General features: G+C 49.7%; 1 protein-coding gene across 3 annotated transcripts; it reads right to left on the reverse strand.

Moving 5' to 3' along the window:
• Window positions 1-5,540: 5,540 nt before the first annotated feature.
• Window positions 5,541-16,954, reverse strand: Tada3 (transcriptional adaptor 3). 3 transcript variants are annotated; one of them, XM_021165538.2, is made up of 10 exons: window positions 16,577-16,954; window positions 15,973-16,026; window positions 14,906-15,130; window positions 14,067-14,317; window positions 13,837-13,942; window positions 11,313-11,454; window positions 11,126-11,229; window positions 9,811-9,920; window positions 9,093-9,278; window positions 5,541-6,065 (listed from the first exon to the last, which is right to left on the reverse strand). In XM_021165538.2, the coding sequence occupies exons 2-10, from the start codon at window positions 15,976-15,978 to the stop codon at window positions 5,873-5,875; spliced, it is 1,323 nt and encodes a 440-aa protein (XP_021021197.1). In that variant the 5' UTR covers window positions 15,979-16,026; window positions 16,577-16,954; the 3' UTR covers window positions 5,541-5,872. The 3 variants fall into 3 exon arrangements, with proteins under 3 accessions (XP_021021197.1, XP_021021195.1, XP_021021198.1); XM_021165536.2 differs by having other exon boundaries at window positions 16,403-16,954; XM_021165539.2 differs by lacking the exon at window positions 15,973-16,026 and having other exon boundaries at window positions 16,403-16,954.
• Between the last annotated feature and the right edge of the window lie 75 nt (window positions 16,955-17,029).

Genomic DNA, 17,029 nt, shown 5'->3' on the forward strand with positions numbered 1-17,029 from the left:
GTTGTGAGCCACCATGTGGTTGCTGGGAATTGAACTCAGGACCTCTGGAAGAGCAGTCAGTGCTCTTAACCACTGAGCCATCTCTCCAGCCCCCCCATCCCCTTACCAGTTTTTGAGAGAGGATTTCACTCTGTAGCTCAAACTGACATGGAACCCACTATCTACCCAAGGCTGGCCTTGAACTTGTAGCTGTCCTCCTGCCTCAGCTTCCCCAGAAATGGGTTTACAGATGTGAACTACCATGCCCATTCTATGTGTCTGTCCATCCATCCATTCATCTATCCATCCCTATCTATCTGTTTGTTTTTCTGTCTGTCTGTCTGTCTGATTTTATAGATAAGTCTACCTTATATTGCACAAGCTGTTCCAAACTTCCTAGTTCAAGTGATTCTCATGTCTCAGCCTTCTTAGTGGCTGGGACTACAGACCTTCACCACTTCACCTGCCTTGTAGGGCATTTAAAAACAGAGGCAGAGTCATTATCTCAAAACTAAACAGAATAAAAACTGAGATAATTGTGCCCCAGCCTCAGAGTTTCCAGGTCTGTGGGTCTGTGGGTCTGTGGGTCTGTTATGGTTCTGTGGGTCTGTGGGTCTTTGCTGGAGAGTTTTTTTCTCAGGTTCCCAGGTGATGCTGAGGCACACACATCCAGGGCCCACACACAAGTGTGTGTGTGTGTGTGTGTGTGTGTGTGTGGTTTGGAAATGGCAAAGATGATGGAGTATGCAGTCTAGGTGCAGCATTCTTTCCCTGAAGATGTTTGTACACTGAGCCATCCCAGACCAGCTTTCCTGATCACTGCTTTTTAGGTTCCATGTGTGGGAGGTATCCGTGCAGCTTCTGAGACAAGAGTGCAGCCCGTTCTTCAGTCCCAGAAGATGCGTTCTTCAGGTTAGAGGAAAGCAAATCTCTGTGACTCCTATTTAGGGGACCTCAACCCAGGAGCTCCTTAGCTAGCAAGCACCATTAAGCAGCATCAGATTAGACTATCTGTAAAATTTGTGTCACAGAGAGCGACCTTTTGTCAACATGTTTTATAGACCGATGTTGAGTTGGGAAAGCTCGGCTTGTGCTAGGCTGCCCCTTGGCTCCCTCCATTTTGTTGTCATCTGGGGTACTATAGTGCCCCTCACCTGTTTTTCCGGGGGTTGTGTGGGCCCTCAGGATCATAGCTTTCATGGTAGGGAAGATGCAGCCACTTGGTTGTGTAGGTGGTACACAAAGCACTGAATGTTGTCCCCAGAGCCACGCTCACCTGCAGGGCTATGTGTTTGGTACATTGTGGGGTAACCTTTGAAGTCCTCCAAGAAGTGCAACCTTACTCCATAGCTGCTTAACCACCACCTTGTAGCAGGGCCCCTTGCCTGGCAGGTGTTGCAGCCATGGGGTGTGCTGTGTTGCCCTTGATCATCAGTGAGAAGGATTCAACTGTACATCCCATGTCTCAGAAGGTGGGCAGAGCCCTATGAATGGTTCAGCATGACTTTGTGGCATGAAGATGTGGGCCATCCGGCTGCAGACACTTTTCTGATTGTGTTTTGAACAATACACAGGGACCCTGCAGGAAGCAACTTGTCTCTGCTGGAGCCATCCATCCCACACAAGCAGTAGCCCATTTGGGCCAGCATCTCTGTCTGTGTCTCCTACCATGGCCATGACGGCCACCTCAGGGGCCTTCCCCACGGGTTTTCCCTTTTATTTTTATTTTCTGTATATGGCTGTTCCATATGGCTGTTTGACTTGTATATATGTCTATGCACCACATGCATGCAAGAACCCACACAGACCAGAAGAGGGCTTGGAATCCCAAGAACTGGAGTTACAGCCCATTGTGAGTGTCCTTGCTACAAATTGAACCCAGGTCCTCTGGAAGAGCTTCCTGTGCTCTTTTTTTTTTTTTTTTAAGATTTATTTATTGTTATATGTGAGTACACTGTAGCTATCTTCAGACACACCAGAACAGGGAATCTCAACTCTCAACCGCTGAGCCATCTCTCCAGCGCCCCCCTCCAGTGCTCTTAACCACTGAGCCATCTTACCAGTCCCTAAGGATTTCTTTAAAAACCATCAGCCTGGCCGGGCAGTGGTGGCGCACGCCTTTAATCCTAGCACTAGGGAGGCAGAGGCAGGTGAATTTCTGAGTTCGAGGCCAGCCTGGTCTACAGAGTGAGTTCCAGGACAGCCAGGGCTACACAGAGAAACCCTGCCTCAAAAACAAACAAACAAACAAACAAGAAAAAAAAAGAAAACCGTCAGCCTGGAGACTATAGGCTGCACTGGTTCCAGTCTCTCCCAGACTGCTGCTAACCTACTTTGCAGCTTTCGTCTACCTTCCCCTGCCCTCCACACACCCAGGGCTCCAGTTAAGCTGAAGTTCTCACTTCTCTCTAAACAGGCCAGCTGCTCACACCTCTGCATCCTGTTGTTCCTTTGTCTGGAATGTCATCTTCTTCCCAGCAACTCCCTGCCTTGTCCCCGAAGCCCCTGTTGGCCCTCTGAGCTGCAGTTGAGTCACACTCTGCCCCAGGGCTCAGGCAGCTTGCTCACACTCCCCTGCATCTCCTTTTCCCACCTGCCTTTCCACTGTGTGTCCATCATCTTCCTGTCACAGGAGCCTTAGTCACTTGTACTTCTGGAAGCAGCTGTGGAGGAAGGATGCAGAAGTGTGACTGAGGAAGCAGAGCCAGGAGATGGCCTCAGTGGTACCTGGACGGACAGTGCATCATACCACAGGCCATTTGTGCCTGCCTCTGTCTCCATGGAGCTGATGGAAGTCCCACTGCAGCCTCTGCAGGCATTCTTTCAGGAGCTGGCTGCCTGGGACCCACTGTTGCACAGCCTTGTCCCTCTGCTCTCACAGAGGCATCTGGGACAATGGGAAAACACACTTTGGTGGCAGGTGTACCCCTTCTAGGGCCAAGCAAGATGCAATATACTTTTGCCCAATTAATCTAAGTGTTGAATAGCCTTTTTGTTGTTGTTTATATATTTTTAAACTATATATATACATATACATATATATATATTAAATATTTATTTACTTATTTACTATATGAATATGAGTCACACCAGAAGAGGGCATCGGATCCCATTACAGATAATTGTGAGTCACCATGTGGTTGCTGGGAATTGAACTGAGGACCTCTGGAAGAGCAGCCAGTGCTCTTAACTACTGAGCCATCTCTCCAGCCCCTGTTGAATAGCTTTAAGTCAAAATTGGTCAATGGCTAGAACTTATCCCTCCTCTTCCTAGGAAACCCATTTTCCTCCAGATCCCACAAAGGAGGCCTGATTTGACCCCAGTGACACGGGACATAGCTGTCAGGACTGGTCAGAGGTAAGGCCGGAGATGTAGCTCAGTAGAGTGCTTGCCTACAATGCACAAAAACCTGGACTCCCCCACCCCCACAGAGCATAAACTCGGGCTGGTGGCACATGCCTGACATCCCAACATTTGTAAGAGGCCAGAGGATCAGATGCTCTCATGTTCATCCCATGAGTGGGTTCATCCCATGAGTGGGATCCATGAAACTCTGCCTTAAAAGAAAACCAAACTGGGCTGGAGAGATGTCTCAGCAGTCAAGAGCACTCGCTGTTCTTCCAGGGAGCACAGAGTTCAGTTTCCAGCATCCATGTCAGACCACTCACAACCCCTTATAACTTTATCTCTAGAGGCTCTGATGCCCTCCTCTGGCCTCTGAGGGAACTAAACTCATGTGCACCGACACATATTTACATGTGATTTAAAATTCTAAGTACAAAATAATAAGAAAAATGAAGCAACAAGAAAAGAACTGTCTGGGTAGTGGTATTGGGAACTGTAGTAGCTGCCTGTACCAAGGCTGCAGACCCTCAGCAAGGTATCACATCTCCGTGAGCCTTGCTGTCCTCTGTAATCCTGCACAGAAGTACTTACAAGGATCAGGGTCTGTGGTGGAGGGCCCAGCCCCCTCCTGGGCGTCTTTGACGAGACATAATAAACTCTCACAACTGCTCCTTGAAAGTGAAGGATCCAGGTCCTGTTGGTTCTGAAGCATGCTGCTTGCACAGTGTCTGCCTTCCTCCTCTCACGCTTCTACCCAGTTTGGGGGCCTTGGATCTCACCTCCTTCACAAGACTCTGTTCCTGGAACTCTCCACCCATGCCACCTTCCGAACTTCTGGATAGACCTAATGGCTCTGGAGGCGAGTGGTCAGAGTAAGAGGGTTGTAAGCGAGGCTGCCATGTTTGGCTGCACAAACTGGGCTCTGCCTGAGGGAAAGAGGTGCTATTCACACAGGCTGTTACTGGGACAGGGAGTCCCATACTTAATTATAGAACAAAGGGCTGCCTCCAAGTCACATGGCTGGGTTTGTGTCCTGGCTCAACCACTGAAACCAAGCAAGGTGTATAAACTAAGCCTCTGCTTCCTCGTCTGGGAAGGATGGGATGCTGGTCCCCTACTGTATGCACAGACAAGGTTAGGACAGCAGCTGGAGCCTAGCTAATGCCTTAATCCATCCTGGCTATGATACAATGGTGGTAGTCCATGCTACACTTGTTATCTGCCCAGATCCTGCTGGGTTCTGCCATCACTGTGGGTAGAACTTTGGGGGCTGCATGGTTGGAGTATGTCAGGTATCACCATGGCTCAGGCCTGTAATCCCAGCAGTACTTAATTTCATCATTATTGTTAGAATTGCTGTCTTTACTTCATGTGTGGGTGTTTCTTTCTTTCTTTTTTTTTTCCTGAGAAGATATGAACAGTCTGGGGACAATGAGTCATTACTTGTCCCTGCATCTAGAAGCAGGCAGAGAGCCTGATGTCACTCCCTCAGGCCCTTCCTCCATTTTTCTATTTGTCCAAATATACAGATTAGTCAGACCTTTTTTATTTACAAATGACAAAACTCCAAAACAACCTTGCTTAGGCTAACTGAAGCCTCTCCAGGCTGATGTAACTAAGCAGTCTGTGTCAGGGAGGTCAGAAGGCTTTGGGGGTGCCTGCTTCTCCAGCTCCCGCACTGCGTCTGAGTTGGGGTCCTTCGCAGTGATTCTCTGCGTGGCGGGAAAGCAGGTCTCTGGGAATGCCTCCTCTATTTGCTCTTTGTCCTTCCCTTCTGCTTCTCCTCCCCTTCCCTTGTTGTATCAGAGACAGGGCCTAATGTGGCCCATGCTAACACTCAGGCTTGATGTCCAGCCCAGGATGACCTTGGACTCAATTTTGCTATGTCCACCCCCACAGTGCTGGCATTACAGGCTGCACCATCATGCTCAACTCCAATTGTTGTCCAGTTTTTGAGACAAGGTCTCAAGCAACTCACTCAGACTGTCTTTGAACATGTGAAGTAGCTGAGGCTATCCTTGAACTCCTGACCTTGTGTCTACTTCCTAAGGGCTAAGAATGTCAATTCATACAACCATTCCAGACCCCAAAGAGCAATTTTTTTTTGTTTTGTCACAGCAGAGACCCCAAGCATGCCCCACTAAACCCTTCCACCTGCCTGTTCTTTCTACCCCACAAATAATAGATACTAAACTTGCAGGTGGTTTTTTATAACTTTTTTTTTAAAAAATGAAACACAGCAGTCACTTTATTCTTAAGTTTGTACTTTACAAAACCTCAAGGAAGAAGTCCCTGAGGGAGAGGTGTGGAGACGGTAAGGGGGGAAGGGGATGAGGAACAAGCCCGCTCATCTGGGGCATCAGGCGGATGCTAGGTCCAGGCAAGCGCAGTAGGGCCTTGCATACTGGCTGCACAAAGCTCAACTGAGTGGCCTGAGAGTGTTTCAGCCCTGAGACTGTTGTCATTTGATAGGCAGCCTCTGGCCAAGGCTTCAAAGGACATCGTGGACTTCTGCCAGGCCAGGGGGATGGCCAGCAGCAGGTCAGGCTACCCGTCTAGGAGCTTCAGGATGCTTTCCCGCTCCTTCAGGGTCTTCCAGGCCTGGTCCTTTTCCTTCTTTGTAGGGGTACGCTTCTTCTGCCGGGCAGCCATGATCTTCCGGAAGGCATCCATGACCTCGTTGTCGGCCATGCGGACCCGCTGCCTTAGCTCCTGCCGGCTCACCTCCTCCTTTGCCAGCCTATGGGGACCGTATGTCATGGTTAAAGCCATCTCCAGGGTTTGTCCCTTCCTTTTTTCCAAACTGAGCCTCCTAATAATCCCAGTGGGGGCTGGCACTTCTTGGCCTGTTTGAATAATGACCAATGTGCATATAGATGCAGAGCCACACTGACTGCAAGGCATTATTTAAGTGCTCTGAAATGTTAATGCTGCTTATAGCAGGGGCAGCGCGTGGGAGCACAGGGATAGCTCTACCTTCCTATCAATTTGTTCCTTTCAATTTTAGTAGTTCACTAAAACTACTCTAAAAAAATGTTTTTTTTTTTTTTTGAGAAAGTTTCAAACTGTAGCCCAGGCTGACCTGGAAATTACTCCAAAGCCTCCTCTGGACCCAAACCTTGCCCCTAGAGGCAAGAGGCTTCTCTTGCCTCTACCTCTCAATTGCTAAGATTGTAGGTGTGAACCTGACCCTAGCTTAAAAAATAAAACCTAGAAGCCAGGCATGTGGTGACATACACCTTTAATCCCATCACTCTGGAGGCTAAGGGAAGCAGATCTCTGATTTTCAGGCCAGCCTGGTCTACAGACCAGGACAGTCAGGGCTACACAGAGAAATACTGTCTCAAAAGACAAAAAAAAAAAAAACAAAAAAACCCAGAAAACAAAAAACAAAACCAAAACAACAATAACAAACAAACAAAACAAACAAACAAAAAAAAACCCCAAGCCCAACAACCAAACAGAAAACCCAGGAGCTGGGAGAGAACTCAGCTGTCAGTTAAGCTCATCTGTAAGACCCAGGCTTGGTTCCCAGTACTCACATGCTGGCTAACAACTCTCTCTCTAGTTCTGGTTCCAGAGGATTCAATGTCCTCTGGAGGTACCAGGCACTCACATGGAGTACAGACACACTTGCAGGCAAAACATCTACACACATAAAACAACAGCAACAACAACAAAAACCCCTTAAACAACGCATACACATGTACATATAGCTAATTCTCACAACAATCTTGCAAAGGAAGATATAGTATTTCCATGAGACTGAGGCTCAAGTTGAGCATGGGTGAACAAAAGATCTGGAAAAACCAGCTTCAATTGGACCTCCAGCCCCCGCGCCCTGCATTAGCTCTTAGAATTACAGATGTGCACAGTGAACTTCAAATGGCTTTGAAAAGGTCTATCTTCAAAGGTGATCTGCCTGCTGGGCATGGATCTGACTTAGTTTCACTGGCGGTGGAGCTCAAGGTATCCAGGAAATCGAGTTCTCCTGGCTGCTTGGGCCTAGAGTGACCCGCTCCCAGCACTGCAGCAGGGCCCATGGCTGAGCTGCAGCCTTTGGAGAGCCCCAAGCCATTCCTCGCCTCACTCCTCATTTCTATAGCTGCACCACATTGCTCTTTCAGTTTGTCCCTAACTTTCCTGCCCTTCACATCTGTGGCTTTCTGCTTGCCCTTGAAAAGGAATATGAATTCCCTTGGACTAGCCTTGCCTCAAATCTCAGCTCAGCTCTCTATTGGATGTGACTTTCAACAAGGCTCCACTTCACTGCCTTTCATCCCTCATCTGGTAAATAGAGAGACCACCAACCACTGTCTGACTTGTCTTTCAAATGAAAGAAGGTGCGGGAGACTCTGGCACACAGAGGGCACTAAACACACACTGCTTTCTTTATTCTCAGATGCCCTCAAAGCCCACCAGCTGCCTCTCCTTTAAATGGTGTGCCTCCTTTAGCCACCTACGAGAGCACAAAGTCTGTTTCTCCTCCCCCTTCCTAGCCCTACTGGCACATCACAGAGACCGTAAGCGCTGCTCAAGTGACTGAACTCTGCAGTGGAGGCTCTGTGGGGGCGTCTGCCTGTGAGGGGCGAGAAGCCCTGCTTGAGCTCTAACAGAAGGGCAGCTCCTGCCACCGTCCTTCACACGTCACCTATACCTTGTCATCAGTACAGGGAGAGCTGAATGCGAGGTGATATAAAATAAAGTGTGACTGTTCTCTAAAACACAAGTAAGTGTGGGTGACTTAGCCAATCAAACGCACAGGTGGCCAACAACATTAGCAATTCATCTGTCGGAGCGGCAAGCATCCTGGTATTTATCATTTCCAATTTTCTCTGTGATGTGTTTTGTGTATGTTTTATGTGTACCTGTACATGTGTGTAGATGCATATGAAGGGTAGAGGTTGACACTAGATGTCTCTATCATGCTTCACCTTATTTATTTCTACTATAATCTGTCTGTCAGTCTGTCTATTGGGAGTCAGACATGCTATGGTGTGCATGTGGAGGCCAGAGACAACATGCAGGAGCTGGTCCCCTTTCTCTAACATCTGGATTCTAAGGACCATACTCAGGTGCTCAGGCTTGGTGGTGAGGACCTTCACCCACTGAGCAATCTTGCTGGCCCCTGCCTTCTTTTTTGAGACAGATCTCTCACTGGAATCTTAGGCAGGCCTAGTCAGCTAGGCTGTCCAGCCAGCAAGCTCTGGGGATCCACTTGCTCGTGCCCATCCAAGCTGGGGTTAGAGATGTGCTGTGCGGTGGCCCACTCTTAGGTGGGAGTGGAAAACTGACCTCAAGAGGTCAGCTTTGGTGGCAAGCATTCCCCCAGTGAGCTCTCTTCGATGAAATAATACCATAAAGAAAAACAAAGCACACACAAAGAGACAAAATCAGACAAAATGTGCCATGTGACCCAACACTGTGAATGTTACCAAACTATACTTAATGGGCTTAGTCAGGGTTGGAGATGGCTCAGTGGTTAGTGTATTACTCTCGCAGAGGACTGGTGTTCAGTTCCCAGCCCCCACGCTGGCCAGCAGCAAACACGTAACTCCAGCTCCAGGGTATCCTGCCACTATAGATACCTGTACTCGCACACACAAAAGCACACACATGATTAAAATGAAATAAATCTAAAACTGGAATCAAATTCATCCATCTGTCCATTGTGGGTGCTAGAGCCTCACCCCTGAACTTTAGGATCCATCTGAGACACAACCTAGGGTACAGGACTGCTCGGTGGCGTGGAGTGGCGCTCACTCACCTCAGCAGGTCGTGCTTCTTGGTACGGTTGTGTGCACTGAGTGCCTTCAGCTCAGCTTGCCGTTTGCGCAGCTCAGCAAGGACCTCGTCCTCTGAGTCCTCTGCGGGTCGGTCCTCAGACTCCAGGAGGCCCTGGGCAATCAGCTCCTCCTTGATGCGGCTCTCCAGGGACTTGGTATGTGGCACACTGTAGATAAAGCCGGACCTGAGCTCGGAGGGCCAGCTGGCCCCCCTCAGAGGACCCAGGCACTTCCTTTCACCTAGTGAAACCACTATAGCCACATGTGCTCCAGGCCTTGTGATATGTTGCAAACTGTGAGTTGTAATCTTATCTACTCCCCAATTTTATGTAACTCATAAGTATATTTTGAATACACATAGGATTACTCCTTTTCCATTTGGCACTCTGCTGTTTTCACTGTTTCATGGCACATATTTTTTGTAATGATTAACAGTTCCAAATTATTGTACATGTAGTCTTGGCTCTTAGCCAGCGATCCCTTTAGGTGGGCACTCAGCTCAGCTCCAGTAGGAGCAGAGCTAGGGTGATCAGGTCTGGACAAAGCTTGTGTCCAGAAATGAGGCCAGCACTCCCACAGGAGATCTCTGTGCTTGGCCAAAGGGTCCTCAGCGTTTCTGCTAACAAAGACATGTCTCCCCACGAAGAGACAACGTGAAGCCGACAGACAAGCCTAGAGCCCAGCTGGGATAGCACTCACCTGAAAGGCTTGTTCTGATTGCGCGGGGAGGTGCTCGCTCCATCTGCTCCTGACTCTTTCCCAGACATGTCAGGAATAGGAGAGTCCTCCATAGGGGAAATAATATTTTCCTGAAGAGCAGAGAGAAGTTAGGAGGAAGTTAGTCCTACTTCTCTGCTCCTCTCTGACAGGCACAGATAGTCTTCACAGGCTAGAGAGCAGCGTCTGCCATCTCTTTCATCCCACCCATGTCAAAAAGATTTCTCCAAAGCTTTGATCATTGCTTTTTGGGTTCTAGGAATTCCATTTTTGGGGGGATAGGCATATCTATATAAAAAGAGGGAGACACAGAAACAGTGATAGACTAGCTCAGGCTGGGAAGCCTCCACAGGCACCCGACACTGTGGGAGCACCTGGCACTATGGGAGCACGGTGCGGCCTGGGAGATATCCCAACACTGTGCCTTCCCCGCAACAGCTGAGCTACACTACATTTCCCAGGCACCTCTGCAGTCAGAGGCACTTGTGGGACAAATTCTCCAAGGGGGAGTGCTGTCCACAGGGAAGAGCCACAGTCACATCCATGGGCTTCCTTCCCATGCTCCTTACTCAGCTTCTGCGGGCCTGGTGCAGTCACAACACCCAGAGTGACCTTGGTCAGGAGGAAAAGCCACATAAGATGGAGTCTCTGCGGGGCTAAGCCAGACTTCCCCTGGCCTCAGTCTACCCCAGGCTGTTCTCTGAGAGAAGAACTATTATAGTGTTAGAGCCGAAAGAGGAAACCGAGGCTAGAGGATGTAAATGATGTTTCTAAGCTCAGGCCTGGGCGTTAAGATGGAAACCCCAAGCGAGGCTTGAATCCTACCCTCACTGATTCGCTGTGGTCTTAAGAAAAAGTTAACTTTTCTGAACCTCAAGTTCCTCACCAGCCCAGGCGTCCGTCCAGTCAGAGGAGGCATGGAGTCCCCTTACCCACTGCTCAGCACAGGCGTCTGTGGAAGCCTGGTGTGGAGACTTACATCTGTTAACCCGGCACGGGGGCATTGAGGCATGAGGACTAAAAGTTCTAGTCCATAGCGTGACTCTATCTCAAAAAGCAAAATAGCAATAAAATGCCAGCACACGAGTGCTCATGTGTGTGTGTGTGTGTGTATGCAGGCGTGCGCATGCTCGCTTGAGCCCGTGTGTAAATGTTTTTTGGTTTTCTTAGACAGTCACATGTAACCAGGTTGAACCTGAGCTAAGAGCCTTCTGCCTCTGTCTCCCAAGTGCCACTGGGGTTACAAGCAGATGCCACCATGCCTAGCTTGTGGTTCCCAGTCAGATGGCCTGCTCACCTCTACTAGGGCCTGCAGCAGGCGCTGTGTCAGGGCACCAAAGGGACACCCGTCTTCTGGCTGTTCATGCTGGGCCTCAGACTTCTTCAGCAGGGCATCCACATCTGGACAGGGAGAACAAGAGCTAGAGGCCTGAAGCTCTGGGGCCTCAGATCCAGGCCTGGGCTGTGAGGAGGCTGAGGCTTACCTTTTGTGTCCAGTTCCGTCAGTGGTCCTATGAGGCCTTTCTTCTTGTCAGCCACAGCTGCTGCCCGAGCACCGTCCTTCTGTTCCTCTAGCAAATCCTCCTGGGCCCACCGCTGGGAGTAGTGTTTCCCTAGAGGGGGAATCTGCAGCAAAGAGGTCACTCAGCTCTGAGAGGTAAACACTGCCCATCTGAGACTGGAGTGTTAGAGGATCTCCTGGTGTGGGACTCGGTCAGGAAACATCCATTCATTCTCTTTCTTTCCTCACGGATTTGTTGCCGAAGGCCAAGGCTGGTGCCACAAAAGGCCAACAAGATCCAATCTCTCCACTCACACTCCAGTAAGGGAAACAGGTATAGAAAGACTCAACACAGCTGGGCGTGGCACACACACGTCAGCATTCTGGAGGCTGACATAGGCTGATCAGGAGTCTGAGCCTGGGCTGAGACCCTATCTTTTCTCAAATAAACAAACAAGAACCAAAAATCAAAATACACCTAGAAGCTGATATGCATTAGCAAGATATAAAATATAAGCCAGGCAGGATGGCACACCTTTAGTGCCAGTACTCGGGAGGCAGACAAACCAACCAACCAAAACCCCACAACCACCACTACTGACAACAAAAAGATACAAGGTATAAAATACTGTGTCTGTGGTAATTCCTCTAAAGAGGCTTTGGGCCCAAAGCAGGGATAAGAAGAAATTATTTTCTTGTGTTCTATAAACTTACTGCTGTCAGAATGGACTGCCTTTTATTCACTTCTTTTATATAGGACAAGCCGACTCTGTGAGATTATAGGTGGTAGCAGTACTTTTGGTCAGGACCGAACCTGGGGCCTTGTCCATGCTAAGAAGTTGCTCTACCACTGAGCAATATGACTAACTACATCTCTGGCTGCAGATAAATGATTTTCAGATTCAGGCTAGTGCATTTAAAGCAGCCCGGGGACCATGAAAGCACCAAGTGAGACCATGTCCTTTACTCTCCTTGGAGAAAGGACCTCGAACTTGTAAACCCATGCTGGCCTCAAACTTGCCTCAGCCTCCCGAGTGCAACGGGGGGGTGAGTGAGCCCCTGGGCCCAGCTGCCCCTTTCTGCTGGAGAGTCTGCAGAGGCATCTGTGGGGCCTTGAGGAGTGAGGGAGTCTGCCAGGCTGAGAAGAGCTTGTGTGTAAACCCTGGTGTGAGGCCAGGAGGAGGGGACATGTCTGGTGTAGCTGATAAATGCAGCAGGAAAGAGAGATGTGGCCAAGGACAACTGGAGAGAACTGGGGTGTCACCCAGCACTGAAACACTTGGACTCCATCCTGTGGCAAACAGGAGTCAGGGGAGCCCCAGAAGTAGGTCTGTGTCATACGTGCACCTGCCATAGCAGGTGTCATACGTGCACCTGCCATAGCAGGTGTCCTGTGGTAGAGTCCCCGCCTCACAAGTTTGTCTACTTTCTTTTATGGAGCATATTTTATTTTTAAGGTCAATAAAGCTAACTTGCTGGGGTCAGATCTCAGCCAGTAGAGAGCTTGCTGGGAATGCAGAGAGCCCTGGCTTCTGTACCAGGACTGCATCAACTGGGCATGGTGGTACCTACCTGTAATCCCAGCACTAGGGAGTCAGAAGAAAAAGATCATAAATTCAGGGTAATTTGTTAGCTAACAAAGTTCAAGGCTAGCCTGGGATAAATGAAATCTAGTCTCAAAAACCAAAACAAAAAAAAAAAACCCCAAAAAACAACCACAAACAAAATCCCCCAAACCGGCAGGGCGTGGTGGCGCACGCCTTTAATCCCAGCACTCGGAAGGCAGAGGCAGGAAAAAAAAAATCCCCCAAAACCAAAACCAAAAAAAAAACTTTTAAGCCAGGTATGTTTGTGGTCCCAGACACCTGGGGACCTGAAGGGCTGAGAGAGGACAATGGTTGAGTCCAGGGGTTCAAGGTCAGCCTGGGTACCATAGCAAGTTCCAGCGTCTTAGAAAACAGGAACTTAACTTTTTTTTTTTTTGGTTTTTCGAGACAGGGTTTCTCTGTGTAGCCCTGGCTGTCCTTGAACTCAGAAATTCGCCTGCCTCTGCTTCCTGAGTGCTTGCTGGGATTAAAGGCGTGCGCCACCACCGCCCAGCAGAATTTAACTTTTATAGTTAAAAAAAGTAAGTATTAAGCCGGCTGGTGGTGGCGCACACCTTTAATCCTAGCACTTGGGAGGCAGAGGCAGGCGAATTTCTGAGTTCGAGGCCAGCCTGGTCTACAGAGTGAGTTCCAGGACAGCCAGGGCTACACAGAGAAACCCTGTCTCAAAAAAAAAAAACCCAAAAAAAAAAAAAGAAAGAAAGAAAGTAAGTATCGCCCAAGTGTAAAAGCAAGGAGAGTGTTCAGAGGCTCGAGGACAGAGAAAGCTGAGCCTCACTGTCTGCAGGGGGCATGGAGCAGGCAGAAGGCTGGGAAGAAAGTAGGTGATGCAGGCTTTGCTGCCTAGGACCCTCAGGCGCCTCTGAGCCCTGTCGTACTGACTGCGGCTCAGGTCTCTACCTTATAATGCTCAGCTTCATCTTCTGGGGGCTTCAGGAGCTCCTCTAGTGTCCGTACCTCCTCACTGGTGATGTCGGCACAATAGGGCTCCACAGAGGCCCAGAACCTACAGGCAGAAGCAGACCCGGAGTGGGTGAGATGCTCCTTCAGCCTTAGCCCCAGGCCTTCCAAGCCTCCACCACAAGTCTCTGGGCCCCTCTAGCTCCCTGCTACGTGCTCAGGCCCAGAACCTGTTGGGAGCATCGTTCTTGGGGATCCGAGGCACGTCGATTGGGTCATCAGTAAATTCATATTCCTGGATCTTGGGCTGGACGTTTTTGGATTTGGGTCGTCCTGGGCCAGGGCCTGGCCCATGTCCTGTCTTCCCTTCCAGTTTCTGCTTCTTGGGCTTTCCATGTTTGGGGGGAGCACCGAGCTCGTGGTCTCGACCTAGCTTCAGGAATCGTCGGTCCCCTTTCTTATCCTGCCAGTCAGTAAGGATCTGAAACACACAAAGACAACCCCTGAGACGGAGAGAAGAGACAGGGTACTTCTTTCCCCGCCATGGATAACTGAGATCTATAATTTGAGGTTATTAAGCAAACTACTCATATTTCAAAATGCCTGTTCTTCTCTGTGATTTTCTCACATGAATTTAACCGGAGGTCTACATTCTGATTCACTTCTGCTGCCACCCAAGCTAGTCACAAACGGTTTGGCATGGTAGTCCTGGGGAAATCTGCTGTTGCTGGGTTTTTTGGTGGTTGTGAACAAGTCTCCCAGCTAACCTATATGTCAAACTCCAAGGCACCCGGGAGTCCTGTCTATGCAACTGACTGTATCACAGTGCATCTCAGAAACTTCCCAGGCAACTTCAGGGGCCACACGTGGGCGGTGTCCACCTTCTGAGGTACAGTCAGATAGCATCCTTGGCTAATGGTAACCTGCACTGAGAGCTAACTATTCTGTCATGATTCCCATGTGGGCCTCTCTTCCCATCCATCCCTGGGCCTCAGCAGAGAGGGAACCTAACGATCCATCCAGTAATTTGACACAGTGTCTCTAGTAGAAGCCCCCCATGGATAATCACCTGGGTTTCGGCTTCCAGCACACGCAGTCTCCGGCTTGCAGAGGACAGCAGAGTCTCAAGCTCCAGCTGCAGGGTGTCCAGCTCCTCAATGCCAATGCCATCGTCCTCGGAGCGGGCCAGCACTGCCGTGTAGCGGGGACAGACCTTCAGGTGGTCCACAGACTTGAAGTCATGAAACTGCAGCGGACAGTCCTTCAGCTCGCTCATGGCCCAGGAGGTGGGACCCTGTAAAATTAGAGGGGAGAAGGCCATTGGATAGGAGACAAAGTAGCATGGGGAGAGAGACCCAACAGAGCCCTGACTGTACCCCAAGCTAGGTTGACTTTACTGAATTATGCACATAACCTTAAAAGGGCGGCTGCCTTTTGCCATGCTTTTCACTCATTCATACATTCATTCATTCATGAGACAGAAGTTCTCTGTGTAACAACTCTGGCTGGTCTGGAACTCACTCTATAGACCAGGCTGGTCTTCAACTCAGAGCTCCACCTGTCTTTACTGGGATTAAAGGCGTGTGCCACCACCACCTGGTTTCTTTCTTTTGATAAAGAAAGGAAAAAGACTCCACAAGAGTATACACACATGCCTAGACTCCTAACTGCAATTTATTGTCCTTTTTTGTTTTGGTAGCACTGAAGGGTCTCACACATCTCCAGACCCCACCTCACCCCCATTTTGGGGTGGGGGAGACAAAAAATCTCATTATGTAGCCTTGAGTGGCCTGATACTCATTTGCTACATAGATCAGGATGGACTCATAGCTTCCCCTCCCAACCCCCACCCCAGAAAGCACCTGCCTCTACTCGACAGAGTGCTGGGATAAAGATATGCACCCAGGTTGGTCTCAAACTAGCTATGTAGCCAAGGTTTTGTTTCCACCTCCCAAAAGATGGAATTTTAGGCATGTACCACACCTGATTTATACAGCGCTTGTTCATTCTAGGCACAAATTCTCCAAACTGAATTATGTTAGTTACATCCAGCCCCCCCCCCCCCTTTTCATGAATTCCAGGCCTTGAACTTATGATCCACCTGCTTTAGCCTCCCAAGTCACTAGGTGTACAAACCTGCATGATTAGGCCGGCCTCCTAGTTGCAATTTGAACCGCAGAAGTCTGGAATCTGCAGCATTAAGGAAGAGGAGATACTAGTGTGCCCTGTCTTCCTATGTCCTGTTTCCCTACGTTGGGTCGTTTCTAGCATTCTATTTGACAGGGTTCTCCCTGCCTTCTCTTGTCTCACTCCATTCCACCTCTGCACCTTCTCTGTGTCCCTGGCTAGTTTGGAACACAGGCTGGTCAGGTGAACAGAACTAAGTTCCAGCCCATTTTCTTATGTGCGTTTCTAAACATGTTATTTAACCTGAATCTCCGTTTTTGTTTTTTGTTGTTGTTGTTTTTTTTTTTTTCTTTTTTTCCAGGACAAAAGATGATGCCTCAGTCTATTTCCCCATTAAAAAGTATAAATCTGTAAAATGGGGGCATCGAGAATTACCTACCTCCCTGGAATGTTCTGAGGATTAAGAGGTGATGCTCGTCAAGTGCCCAGTTCAGTGCCTGGCACAGAAGTGGGACTGCTTAATGGCTGGCTCCACCTGTGTGTCGCCCCAAGATCCCGCCTCCAGGGTCCTCGTCCTCTAGGGAGCCCCTAACACAACCCCCGCCTTTCCTACCTCCTCTCTGCGGCCTCCTACAGGCCCTGGGCCGCAGGAGGGGGCGGGGAGTTCAGGGCGATCGGAGCAACTGCTCCGGAACTGGCTATGGGCGGGCCCCCTGCAGTTGACGCGAGGGCGGGGACGACCAGCCCAAGGTGGCCTGTCGGGCTTGGGGGTGGGGGTCTAAGGCCACCTACGAATCTCCGGGAGGTGGAATGCTAGGCCTGAGGAGTCCCGGGCTAGGAAGCAGCCCGGGGCTGGGGTGGGGCTCAGAGCCCAAATCTCAAGGGACTGGCTACCCGGTCGAACCCTACGGTTGCAAATGGGAGGAGCCCGGAGAGGATAGGGGAGCACCACCGGAAGAAACGTCGGGCTTCTCCGGTTCGGGCTGTCCTAATTTGGTGCCCAACCTGAGGTCGGGCTGTACTATTGTCACACGGGGGGAGGCTACAACCAAAGCGACAAGCACTA

The sequence above is a fragment of the Mus caroli genome, chromosome 6 (genome assembly GCF_900094665.2).
Source record: "Mus caroli chromosome 6, CAROLI_EIJ_v1.1, whole genome shotgun sequence".
Lineage (NCBI taxonomy): Eukaryota > Metazoa > Chordata > Mammalia > Rodentia > Muridae > Mus > Mus caroli.

What these genes read in the sequence shown, in the direction of transcription:
- Tada3 (XM_021165538.2), bottom strand. An exon ending in TGCTGGAAGCCGAAACCCAG is followed by an intron (nt 14,318 to 14,905) that starts GTGATTATCCAT and finishes TGTGTGTTTCAG; the next exon opens with ATCCTTACTGACTGGCAGGA. An exon ending in AAGAACGATGCTCCCAACAG is followed by an intron (nt 13,943 to 14,066) that starts GTTCTGGGCCTG and finishes TTCTGCCTGTAG; the next exon opens with GTTCTGGGCCTCTGTGGAGC.